Raw genomic sequence first — 14,307 nt, 5'->3', positions numbered from 1 at the left:
AACTTTGCTAAAATGGACACTTCATTTCAGTTCTTCTCTTTCCACCAGTTTTGGACAGAATTGGCATTAAAATCCCTTAGTAAAATACCAGATCCAGATATTTTATGTGTACATTATGTATAATAAAACACTGGGTAGATTTTTCTCTTACCCAGTCCAAAAGCTTAAACAATAACAAAATTTACACATGTTTGTTTTTAACCGATAGGCCATTATTCTAGTGTTGTTTTTCCTGCCAGAATTCTTCAATGATAACTTGTGTAAGCCCAGCTGAAGATAATATTCTTCCATTTGCTGTATATGTAATCATCACATTGTAAAATTTTGTATTGTATGAGAAATTTAAATGCATCCTGTTTAAATTTCAGTTGGTTCCACTGAAAAAAATTTAAACTGTCTAGGACTATTGTAGTGACCTTTTATGAAAGCAAAATCCATTCCCTTTACCTTTGTCAGTAGTTATATTTTTATGGAAGTCTCACGTCAACAGGTTGGTCACTGCCATCTAGTAGTTCCTTTTTGTGAAAATTCTTTTTTCCTGAAGAGTCAGATTCACTGCTGATATCGAGATCAAGAGTATTGCTTTTTTTTGTTGCCTCTTTAACATGCTGGTGTAGAAAGCAGTCATCCAATAAATCTAGAAAAGTTCTGTGTGAGTGACCAACATATACATAAGTTCCTGTCAGCATGGGGAAAATGAGAGTCCCTTTACTGGCTCATTCAGTTGATCTGTTTGTTCGTTATACTCAGCACAATCATTTGGCCTATAACAAACTGCTACTCTCTTTTTTGTTTTCCTGGTGCTTATGTCACACCAAACTGAGTCAGCATTACACTGGTCACCTATATCAACTGGATGTACTGCCTTTGATTCTGTATGCTTCTTAACCAAGAGCACAATTCCTCTTCCTTCTTACCTATCCTGTTCGTCCTTTTTATACATATTTTATCCACTGTATTAAACTTCTGCATTCCCTATGTCTGAGTGGCACCAAATGTATAATATCCCTATGATGTCTGCATTAGATGACTTAATCAGGACTTTCAATTCATCAAGTTTATTTACTTTATCCTTGTAGCATTAGTATACAATCATGTACACTGCCCTACCATTAATATCCCAGACACTTGCATACTTTATTTACAGGAATAAACTTTTTACAGATAATATTTAAATTTAAATTACAAATTTAAAATTAAATTTTCAAATAACTTTTATTTACATGAAAACTAATGGTGTATGCTGAAACCTTTAGCCTTTATGATAACTTCTAGTCACCATGGAACACCCCTAGATTTTTTGTAAATATCCTCCAATGTTTTCCATCGCTTGGCCTTTAAAGTGGCAACCGGTTCAGCTGTTTTTTGGGCAGTCCCTCCTGACACCACCACCTGACGATCCAGTTCATCCTGGTTATCTATGGGATTGAGGTTAGGGTTCTAGGCCGGCTAAGTCCAACTTTTCAGTATTCATGGCCTCAAACTAGTCTGTCACAATATGAACGGTATGACAAGGAGCATTATCCTGCTGATACAGATATGAGGTTTCCTCGATGTGTTGCCACAACATAGGTAATGCATTATTGTCCAGGACATCTAGATAGACCTCAGCATTCATGGTTTTATCCTAAATGGTTCCTGGCCAAACCACGAGAAATAGCTTCAGACCCTCATGCTACATTCACCAAAGTTCATTGTCGGTATGATACAGTCTGGTAAGTAGCTTTATCTGGGCATTCAACACACCCAGGCACAACCATGACTGGTAGACCATGTAGTGTGACTCTTCACTCCAAAGCACAACTTTTCATTTGTGGTCCAAGAATGGTAGACTTACATCAAGGTAGATGGCATCTGGCATTAGTTGGAGATTCTTTGCTTGTGGATGGCCATACAACAAGGTAGCTTATATCAGACAGCACACTGTACTGGTGCTGACATGTGTCACAATTGTCTCACTGAGAGCTTATGTGTGCCGAGACAACATTGCTCTGCATTCCAAGTAGACATTTTTTTACAGGGCTCTCCTATCACATTCTGTAAGCTTCAGAGGTTACCAGGTTGTTTCATGACATTTTCAGCACCAGTCCACTTCCATTTGCAGATCACATCACCAATTGTTGAGCTAGGGATCTTTAGTGCTGTTGAAATGTCATGTACAGACTAATTGCTTATATGCCAACCCATTCCTTGCTGGAAGTCGGTTTTCTCCATTGATCAAGTAATCTTGCATTCACAGTCTTGCTACTGTTTCCTGGAAAGCCTGCGAGCATATTTATAGTTTAAAAATATTTCTTGACTAAATGTCTAAGAGTATGAAAGAGGTTGTTTGTGCATGGGTACTGCACTTCCGTCATTTCTGCTATCCAGGTAGTATGCATGTATCTTTTAATTATATCTCATATTGTGAAAACCTTCACAAGGTGCCGAGGTATTGCACTGCTTTGAATAAGTAACGCTTCACCAGTGGAGAAAACTAATGTTACTTATTCTCAGTGGATACCACCACCCAGATGGCACCGTTTCGAAGCTTGTTGGCTTACTCATTGGTGGGTGGACAGGTACCCTGTTGTTGCAATAGTGACAACCTGGTTATGAGGTATAACTCCATAATATATGAGAGATGCTTGATGGTGTGCATGGTTTAATCTAAAAATTAGATTAAATTAAACCGAGATATATGTGTATCTGATTTTGTTCATAATAATGCTAGTGCAGCCTTGTTCCATGAGGACCGCCAGCAGGCTTTGTAATCTCTCACATCCTGTTTTCCAGGTTGCTGCATATCTCAATGGAGGCAACTCAAAAATCAATTTTGTCTTTGCTTGCTACTGCTGCTGTTAAACTTAGTGTGTGTTCCCACGACTCATCTAAACTAGCACTTTTTCAACCCACATGACTTTGCCTCAACAAATATTCTTCTATTTAAGTGTATCCCATCCCTGTAAAAATAGTCTCTCCTGTTAAATTGCACTGACCATACTGAGAAAAAATTGTATCCCATGTGCCTTGCATGCATAGATGAATTAGTAGTAGTAGTAGTGGCATGTGATGCAAGAAAGCAAGTGTATGAGCTTATGCAGCATCAGCCAAAAAAAAAAAAATCACACCATTCCCTCCAAATGCCTGTCCAGTTCCTTCTTAAATTTATTCAACCTATCAACTTCCACAACGACAGATGGAAGTTTGTTCCAGCAATTAACCACCCGCTGGCTAAAGGCAAATTTCCGTACATCTATTCTACATCTGTCTTTTCTTAATTTGAATTTATGCCCCCTTAGGTTCGTAATCTGAACAAGTGGAAGGATCCCATCAGAATTCAGCGTGCTCAACCCATTCAATTGATCGACAAGGCTTTCATCTTGTACTCTCTCTCTCCTATCACGTTTGGTTAAAATTTCAAACACTTTCAATGTCAAATCTGACTTTTGGCTTTTTCTTAACATTGTTCTATACCTGTTAAGTAAATCCTCAGATTGCCTTGTTAATGTCATTAGTACCAACATGTACTTATGATATTAAGAATAGGCAGTTGGTACCGATGCTATCATTCTTAATATCATTAATACTAATATCACATTTTGTGCCCTTAGAAGGTGATAACCATTCTAACCTCATTAACTTGGCCTCTGAAAGATGTATTCCTGTTCTGTTCTGTTGTCCTTTTTGTGCAATATATTTCCCATTTCTCTGACAATAGAGTTACTGACAGTAGCTACTCCCTGCGGAACTAGCACATTTTGCCTTTGGGTATACTGCTATGTTGTCTAATGAATGTATATGCTGTAGCAATCAGCTGGGAAGCTGTGACTTCATGGGTTCCCTTATTTTATTTCCTTCAGGGCTTCAACCCTGTTCTTCAAGCTGTTATATTTGCTCATAAGAACACTGAATTTGCACATAATATTCTTAATCATATCCCACTATAGAAGAATTTGCAAACATGCAACAATTAGCACACATAAAGTCCTGATTCATAAGAAACTTCTGCTCTTATCTGACACATGATTTTAGTTAAATTTAAAATACACTGGACTAAGATGTATATGTAAGCATAATGATAAAGCTGCATTTTTTCCCAGGTGATGCTATGCAAGCTGAGTTTATAACCATTGTCATTGTGCATAATGTTTCATGAGTGAACCATCTTTGAATATATATTTATTTTTCTCCTGATTAAATATAACTGGATCAATACTCTCTGCATTTAGCATCCATACTTAAGAGTACATCATACTGTACCTTTGTTCAAGTTAAATCTCTCACATGGTAGCTTGTATTTTTTTGAAAAAAATATCTCCTACGGTTTGAAACATTAGGATGTTTTATTGAAAATGAGTACACCTCAATACAAACACCTAAACAGTTTGCCGATGTTTTGAAAAGTTACTGTTTCTTGTTGTCAGGTCTGTTGGATTGGCTCCTGGATTGGTGTGGAACAAACTATTGGACATTAGCATTAGTAGAGGCATATGATGCAGGAAAGCAAGTTTATATAGCATCAGCCAAAAAAAAAAAAAAAAAACCTTCTCATTTCACCCCATTTGCTCCAAAAGTTTGTCCATTTCTTCCATGAATTTATTTAAGCTATCAACTTCAACGACCACTGGAAGTTTGTTCCAGCAATAAATTTAACCACTGGCTAAAGGCAAATTTCTGCACATCTATTCTACAACTGTCTTTCCTCAATTTGAGTTTATACTCTCTCAGGTTTGTAATCTGAGCAAGAGGAAGAATCTCATCAGCATTGAGCCTGCTTAGACCATTCAAGGCTTTATACACCTCAATACATGTGGTAGAATAGTAGTTCATCCTTATAAGACAAAAACTTAATTCCTCTCTTCCAACTAATAATGGAGTAAAATATTCTTTGGGAAAATTTTTAGAAGTATGTCAGCAGAAAAGTTCGAATACTACTGACCTTGATCTCACTTGTATGGAAGGTAATGGAGTCTATGAACAAGGCATTATCTTTCAAGATCAGCTTGAAAAGTATGTTATCCTAAATAGATCAAAGCACAGTTTGTGTAGAAAATAGACAACTTTGAAATTATACATTGACTTCAGCAAAGCATTTTGCATGATTCCACACTGGAGGTTTCTGTACAAGCTGAAACAAATTGGAATTACATGCAAAATCCTGTGGTGGACTGAGAGTGGCTGAAGAATAAGAGGCAGAGGTAGTTATAAATGGTCACTCTCAGAGTGGTCAAAGGTTGGCAACTCATCTGAGTTGGGTACCTAAGGATTTAGTGTTGGGCCATTCTTGTTTTCATTTTTATTTAGTCATAGCTATGAGGAAATAAAATGTATGATGTTGAAATCTGCAGTTGATAAGGAAGGTCAGGAGGTGGTTAATAATACCAGCTGCTAGGCTATTGAGCAGGCTATTATTATTGGATGGCCAAAGAAATGTCATTTATGTTATATAATGTTTCTAAAAGTAAGGTACTTCATTTGGAAAATACCATCCTGGGAATAATCTTATAAACTTTAAGTATAAATGAAGAGGAGAGAGAGAGAGGGGGGGGGGAACTTGGATATTATGATACTGTCAGATGTGAAGGTTATCATGCAGTGCAAGCAAGTGGCAAGGTAGGTGCACAGTGTCTTTTCAGTTAGATTATAGTTGCATTATACGGAACAACGGTGAGATCTGCATTTGGAATATATGAGGTATGTTCAAAAACTATCTAGATTATGCTCATTCATGATTGAAACAACACAGTGCACTGCAACAAAGAATAATGTATTCAAATGTCTCATCCATTGCTGTTAGCTTATAACAAAGACATGTTTTTATATCTCCTCTTATTTCAAAATGTCTGATTGCACTGAGCATGTGTATGATAAATTTTGCTTTAAAATTGAGAAAACTGCAAATGAAATATTTGATCTTTTTAAAATTGCATATGGGGGTCTGCACTGTGCCATACACAAATTTTCAACTAACACTTGTTTTAAAGAGGTTAGGGAGTTAGTCAAAATTTATCAGTGGTCTGAATGGTCCTTAACTTCAGCAAGTGAAGCAATTATGTCGAAAGTGCGAACTATGGTATGAAATGGCTGAAGATTAACTGTTTATGAAATCACTGAAGAAACTATCTCTGTTGTTGGATCATGTCATTCCATTTTAACAAAATAATTGAATACAAAGCTCATGTTTGCAAAGTTTGTGCCAATGCTGTCAACAGAGGGAAAACACTAACACCACCAGTAAGCCACTTCCGATTGGTTTTAATGTGCGACTATAATTGGAGGTGCAGCAAAAAGGAAGGCAGTGTTGCTACTAGCATTTGTTAACTGTGGAGAAGGAAGTTGCCCACCTTTAATGCATTCTGGAGAGACAGACAATTAATGAGTTCTGCATTGAAGTTCTGAGATACCCTATATGCAATTTGAAGAAAAAAAAAAAAGACTAGAAAAATGTAACTTCAGTGACTGGTTTTTTTCACCATGGTGATGCAACATTGCATTCATTGCTACATTGTACAGTACAGAGTGATTTGGCCATTTTTTTTTTTTGTTTTCTACCAAAAAAAAAAAAATCACTTGGATGTCAGTTTGATAATGAACAAACAGTAAAGAGCAATAATAAGATGGCTCAGCTTTTAGTGATTTCAAAATCTGCAAGTATGCTTATGTCACTGTATTGTAGCATTCCAGATACGTTTTGAGCAGACTTCTTAGCATTCAGGTCTGCAGAGCACTTCTAAAAAATATTGAGTTCTTGGAAGTGTTAAAAAGTAGGTGACTCATCCCTGAGAATACCAAATAGGAGTCCATATGAGAAGAGAATGCAGAGAGATTAGTTGCAGAGCTGTGAAACTATATCTCAGGTAGGAGAGAACTGTGGTTGAGGTGTTTAAGGCTGGAGGGAGAATGAACTACTGGAATGGCATATTAAAACAGGACCTAAACCAACAGGGTAACTATCATTGGTAGAAACTAATAGAGTGGATCATGAAAAATTTACTTTTGGTCAATGTGCTGCTGATCACCAAAATAAACTACCTTCCTGGCTGGCTGAGATTATCTGTCTTGTGTATTTATTGGTGTAGATTATTATTGTCTGGACATTCTTTTTTGTCATATTTGAGCTGAAATTTTTTTTTATTTCATGTTAAAATTGGACCAGTTGTTACTCTTTAGATTTTACAATTTATAAATCAAAAGTTTGCCTAATCAATTGCTTTTTTATTACTGGGAGAGCTTATTCCCCATCTTCAGCTTAATCTAAAATGTCATACTCTGTACTTCTGAAACAAACATGAGCCAATTTTATTTGAAAGGGGAAAAAAACAAAAAAAAAACCATAATGATTGTATGATGTTTGCTCTTCATTTTGTCTGATTAACTGTCATTTGCTGGCTACGAATGCAGTTGTGTTGCATCTCTCTCCGTGCTACAATCATTGTGTTCATTTGTTTTTATTTGCTTCAAATACAATCAGGTTTGTGTTTACTTCTGAAGTACAGAGATGATGATTATAAACTAAACTGAAGACACGAAACATTTTTTCCATTGAGAAAAGATGCAGTTGATTAGGCAAAATTTTAAAATAGAAATCGTAAAATCTGAACAGTAGTACTTAGTCCAGTTTTAACATGAAACTCAAATTTTATCCCAAAATGCCACAAGTAGCAAATAGCATAACCTAAAATAAGTGAGTAGACCCCCATGCTTTGTATTTGCAACACCCTGTTATGTTGTATAGACAATTTTTTTTCTCCTGCTTTTCCTTCATGTAGCAGAAGCCGGGCTCTCTTGCATCATTTTACCTTTAATAACTTAATTTACCGCTAAAGTTTATTAATATTAGATGTACTGTATGCATATTAACTATCTTTCAGACCTATATCTTATTTTTCAGACCTGTATCTGTTATTTCTTGCATACTTCTCATTTAATGTTTGCTCCATTTTCTCCCCTCCAAGATATATAATTTAGTTATTATTTTAACTGTTAATTTTATTTTAATGTTAATTAGTCACTTTTACTGTGACTATCTTAAATGTAATCATTATTAAACTTTGCAAGGTTAATTAAGCTGATATTTATATTACTTCCATTCAGTTTACCATAAAATTGTCTCTGATATCTTAAAATTTTGAACTCTACTTTGGAAGTTATGTAGGTGACTCTTTTTTTGTGTTTGCAAATAGCTGAGTAAAGATCTTAAAAGGTTTTCTTTTTTTTTTGTTAGGTTTCTGTAAAAATATCAGTGGAGTAACAGATGATACTGATGCACATCAAGAACTATGATATGGGTTTCATAATTTGTATTAGTAAACTAGTTTTGATACCTGGTATTTATTATCTATTTGTATAAAATATTCTTTACATGCTTTTATTCTTCTTTTTTTTTTTTTAATAAAAGATGTTTCAAATCAGTAAAATTTCAGTTTTTGCATATTTTTGCCTCTTTTTACCTTTAACATTTTACATTTCTAGAACACTTAATATTTTGGCTTTGTGAGATTTATAATTTGGATGCCATGATATACATTAACACAGTATTCTTATCATTGTGCATTACCCATTGGCTCAACATTTCCTAGTTTGTAGGCAGTTGTAGATACAACAGTGTCAGTGATGACTAATTCAGTGCAACTCTAAGTGCATTGGGCAAAATTATTTGCCCAATGCACTCAGAGAGGACCCAATACCGATATATGAATTAGGAAAAATTATTTGTCCAGTTGATATATAGGTATTGGGTTCTCTATGGTTATGTTAATGAATGTTGTCAAAATGATTAGTGGCATTCAGTAATGAATACTCTATGTTTATAGCTGATAACACCAAATACTGTTGATTGCAACTGGAACTGATAACTTAAAATTGTTATGAAACAGAAAACTATGATACTTGGTAATAATAATAATTAGTGTGTAGGTGGAACTATATAGGAATATTTTATAGCTATTCTGAACCAATGATAGGCAAGCTCTTTAATTAAGCACATGTCAAGTGACTTAGAAAATGGAAAATTAGAAAAGAAACCATTGCATAATTAGCTGAGGAATGATGGGCTTTATTTTATCAGTTCTGTATTATAGCTTTTGGTCTGAAATTAATAGAATAAAAAGATTTAATCTTTTTATTCTTTTCAATATTTATTCAATATTCTCTCTCATTCATATGCTTGATCTTCCAGAATCCCCCCCCCCCCCCCCCCAACAATCTGTCATTTTGTTCATAAGTTGTATCCACTTATTTGTGTAGGTGTATGTTACTTGATTAGTTGAAATGGAGTTCATATTTACCTTTAAGATGTCAGTGTTCTTTTTTTTTATTCATCCTTTTTATATTATATTTGTAATCTGTTCTGTTTCACTGTTTTTTACAAGGAAGCTCTCATAACTATGGTTAAGAGTTTGCTTACTTCCTTTGCTGCCTCCTTTAATATAACTGGATAGATCCCATCCACCCCATCAGTTGCCTTTCTTATGTTTATCTTCAATTTCTCCTCCACTTTACTCTCAGTTATTACAAAATCATCTAGCTCGCTGCCAGAGTTTAATTCACCGCTGACATTCCACTCCCTGAATAACTCCTCATATGTGAATGTAGATGCAAAATACTCATTTAGTTTGTTAGCTACCTGAGCAGGATCATCAACAGTTGAACCATTGATATCAAGTGGACCAATCTGATTCATTGCCTTCCTTTTAGAGTTTACATAAGTAAAGAACTCTTTGCTGTTTTTCTTTGCATCCTTTGCCAAAGAATTCTCATAATCTGCCTTTGCCTGCCTAACCTCCTTTGTGACTTGGTTACAGACCAGCTTATATCTATCATAGGCTTTAGTGTCACCCATTAATTTATATGTACCCCATGCATTTTTCTTCTCTGCCATGTGTCTCATTAGTTCATCCGACATCCATTTAGGCCTAAACCTTGAACAATATTTCTTAGTTGGTATGAAAAGCCTAGTAGCTTCCAAGATTAATTCTTTGAAGCTTCCCATTTTGAATTTGCTGTTGGTAACATCATCAGTTGGTCCCACCGTATAGAATTTCAATACTGTCTCAGACCTCCGTAGTCGTCTTTATGAAACAAAAATCCTTCCCTTTACATCTGATGGTAGTTACTTCTTTGAGTAAATCCCACTTCAGCACACTGTGATCACTGCCACCTAGTGGTTCCTTTATCTGCAGATTCTTAATGCATGAAGAATCACTACTGATAATCAGATCAAGAGTATTACTCCCTCTAGTTGCCACTCGAAAATGCTGCTGTAGAAAACAATCATCCAATAAATCCACAAAAGCCTTGCTAGTGTGTGAATGACCAACCCACAAATTCCAGTCAATATCTGGGAAATTAAAATCCCCCATTTTAAGACTCTCTGATTTACTGGCCCACTCTATTTCCCTGTACAGTTGCTTATTATACTCATCAGAGTCATTAGGCCTATAACACACTCCTATTCTCAATTTTGATTTCCCAGTGCTTACGTCACACCAAACTGACTCGACACTGCACTGTCCAGCCATGTTGACTGGCTGTACTTCCTGGATTTTATGTGTTTCTTAACTAATAGCATAACCCCTCCTCCCTTCCTATCCTATCTGTCCTTCCTGTACACATTGTGCTCCCAAATTCCATTTCTGCATTCCTTATATCTGTGTGACACCACGTCTCTGATATCCCAACAATATCTGCCTTTGATGTTTTGATCAACACCTCAAATTCATCAAATTTATTTACCAAACTCCTGGCATTGGCGTACACACAAGTATACAAATTGCATCTGTTCCTATTCTTAGCTACCCTAACACAACCCATGTGTTTACTTGTACCGCAATGACTCCCAGCAGTCTGTGAATCTTGTTTTTCATGCTGCAGCAGTGCAAGAATCACTTTTACGTCTGCCAGTGGCTACTGTTAATCTATTAGTCTGTGTATCCCCCCAAGCTAGCAGTTTTCTGACCCACCTAACACTGCTTCGATAGCATCAGGAAATATTCTTGCACCCTTTCTCTTTAAGTGTATCCCATCCCTGTAGAAGTAGTCTCTCCTGTTAACAAGCACAGACCAGGCTGAGAAAAATTCTACCCCTTGAGCCTTACACAATCTCGCCAGGGCCAAATTGATCGACAAGGCTCTCATCATATACTCCCTCCTATTGTGTCTGGGCAGAATTGCAGACAGTTTCAAATTCAACCCTAATTCATGGCTTTTTTTCAACATTGACCTGTACTTGTTAAGTAATTCTGTCGGTCTCCTACTCTTAATATCATTAGTGCCAACGTGTACAACAATATCACCTTTTGTGTCCTTAAAAGATATCTGCTCCACAACATCAACCTTTGCTCGTGGCAGACATATCCAGATATACCCATATTGTAAACTTACTCCTGCGAAGGTTAACGAAAAGGTCAACTTTAATCTTAAAGGCCATTCTTTAATAGTAATTAACTATTACACTGCTCAGGAGGTGTTTTATTAGGACCACGGAGGTTGAGCTATGTGCAGCACTCTATGTAAAAATATGTAAATCAAAGAGATTATGTGAAAAGTACTGTTGAGTTTTGCGATTTAATTAATACTGAGTAATGAGGAATGCACATTATCTTTCAGGCTTTCAAAGTGGTACAATTGTCAGTGTGCATTTAGTAGGTGTTACAGTAAGGAGAATGGTTGCACTTGTTGAATGTTCAGAGACTATTGTCATTTGGGGCTTTGATGAATGGAAAAACACTTGGAAAACTGCCATAAAGAGATTCACCTATGGCTAAAAAATGTAAAGCAACAACACATTCTTAACATCAAGAACTGCTTATGAAGTGTAATCATTGGTAAATAACAAAATGATTAATATCTGCATTTAATGTGGAAACATCACAAGACACCATGCAAACGCCCTTTCAAAGAGTGCCTTTGGGAGTAAGAGGATTTAGTGAAAGCCACTGATCTTTGACATCAAATATGGTTGCATTGGTATCAAGAATACAGAGGACAGTTGCAAGAGGACTCGTGGTAGATCACATGGCCTTATAAGTTCTGATTTATGCTTTGAAGTATAAACATAGCCGAATAACAGAAAGTTTAACTTTTGCATTTAATGTGAGAACATTACAATACATCAGTATTACACCATGCAAAGAACCTTACAAAGGATGCACTATGGGAGTAAGAGACTTATGTAAGCCACTGATCTTTGACATCAACCGAAATGTGATTGTATTGGTATGAGGAATGCAGAGGATGGTTGTCAGAGGACTGGAATCAGATTGTGTGGTCTTATAAGTTCTGATTTATGCTTTTCAGGACCAGTGAAAGAAGGGTACACATATGGAGGAACCATACAAGACACTGGAACTACTTTGTTGTGTACCTGCTGGATAAGTAATGTGTAGGCTATGTTTTTTTGGCATGTTCTTGGTCCTCTGATCTCACCAGAGAGCACTGTGATTGCTGGAGTGTATCTAATATGGTTGATTAGCCACACCCTGCAATGTTGCATATTTATTCCTATGGCCAGGGGTACTTTCAAAATAATGTAACATCACACCAAATATGTTCTGGTTTAAGGGACACAGAAGTTTTCAAGTGTCTGTCCTGATGCATCCACTCCTCGCATCTCAATCTCATTAATCATCTGTGGGATGAACTGGAAAGATGTATTCATCAGCACAATGCCCTGCCTATATTACTTCAAGAATTGAGGATATTTTAAGAACCCTTTATTGCATACACAAGGCACACACCATACACATTACCCTTCACAGTTACAATCCAGGGGTCTATTGTTACATGAATGGTCCAATATTTCTCATGTCACATTTTTACACTTTGACTCCATGTGACATTGTATTGGAGCAGTGATGGCTAACACAATATTATCTCTTGGTCCTAATAAATTGGTCATGCATTGTATATACAGTTTGATTTTAACATCGCTACTTGTTTCTAAAAAAATAATAATGTAAGAGTATTATGGGTTATAAAAGATTTAATCAAGCACTGTTAGGTTATTTTATACCATTTCCTTGACATATTCAAATCTTATTGTGGGCTCAAGAATTGTGAGCAGCCTTCCATCTTTCCACTACATTTTTACAGTAAAAGTAAAAGATGGTCCACGGCTATTTTCCTGATAATTTCTTCCAGTTCCTTTAACAGCTCTTGACTTTTTCTTTGGCCCAGCCTCAAAATAAAAAATTAAAATTTTTTATTTGAATCCATCCAGCCATCTGAGCATGATTTCAACAAAACCTATCTCCTTTTGTGTGTTTTCCTGGTATCCACCCTTGTTTCCAAATTTTTTGCATAAAATGGCATCAGCTCAGTTTTGTGCTTACATGCTCTGATGGATTTCTTAGGACTTTGTGAAAAAGTATCATGTACCACGCTGGTATAAGATGCTCTTTCAGTAGTGGATGGTCTTCTGTTATGTTTCTAACCATCTGCAGAATCAGTTCTTGGGGCAACCTTTAATGGCTTTAGGATTTAGTGTTGCATTATATCCTCATTCAGCTTGTCACAATCTCTGAACAACAATTAGACTTCCATATTTAATGTCATGCAATGTTTGCTCTGTTGCTGATACTCAGTTGTCTATTCATTTACTTAAGTAAAAAGAAAACAAAAACAAAAAGAGTGGTTTGGCATATTATATGGTAATAAATTCTCTAATAAACAATTTTAATAAATATGCTTGTGTGATTTTGCACTCCAACAGTAGCATTTAAAAATAAGTAGTAAGAGTGTAAGGATTGTGACTTTGCCACGCCTCTGTAAAATGGACTAGGTGCTTCTTTCTAGGACTAGGTGTTTCTTTCTAGGACTAGGTGTTTCTTCTAACTAGTGCTTCAGTTGTCACATGACTGTATATATGATCTTAGTAGGTCTGCTTAGATCATTTTGTTCAGTATATGCTGTTGTGCCATCTCCATATTTTCTTGAATCATTTCTGTTTTTATTTGTTTTCTTTTCTAAGATGTTTTAGGTTAATTCTAATAATTTAGGCTCTTGAAAAAAATACTGGGGGAAACATGTAGCTCTTTCATAATGATTATGGTTTTCTCCAAATGTACTGGGTGTTAGACACCTACTACAAAGTAACAAAAAAAAAAAAAAAAAAAAAATCAATTTTACATGTAAAAAAAAAATTTATGTATTTTTCATTCAGTGTTCTTCACCATGATGGATCACAGGGTGGCTGCAGGGCAGGGAAGCAGAGAGTTGTGATTAATGGTTACTATGTTGCTGTTCTAAGTTCATATAGGTTCATTTATATAATCTGAATTATGTCCAAGCAGCCATTAAAGTAAACAGATTTATTTATAGATATAA

The 14,307-nt window shown here is 35.8% G+C and overlaps 1 protein-coding gene across 1 annotated transcript in view; it reads left to right on the top strand.

Annotated features, from left to right (window-relative positions):
• sel (canopy family protein seele) overlaps window positions 1-8,310 on the top strand; it is a 47,234-nt gene extending 38,924 nt beyond the window's left edge. The window contains exon 6 of the mRNA XM_090379498.1: window positions 8,207-8,310. Coding sequence (XP_090235624.1) covers window positions 8,207-8,265 — 59 coding nt within the window. The 3' untranslated portion in view covers window positions 8,266-8,310. The remainder of the gene's footprint in view (window positions 1-8,206) is intronic.
• The last annotated feature ends 5,997 nt before the right edge of the window (window positions 8,311-14,307 follow it).

The sequence above is a fragment of the Mastigoproctus giganteus genome, chromosome 8 (assembly GCF_048544385.1).
Source record: "Mastigoproctus giganteus isolate SK-2022 chromosome 8, ASM4854438v1, whole genome shotgun sequence".
NCBI classification, from domain to species: Eukaryota; Metazoa; Arthropoda; class Arachnida; order Uropygi; family Thelyphonidae; genus Mastigoproctus; species Mastigoproctus giganteus.
This window is presented reverse-complemented; position numbering and strand designations above follow the sequence as displayed.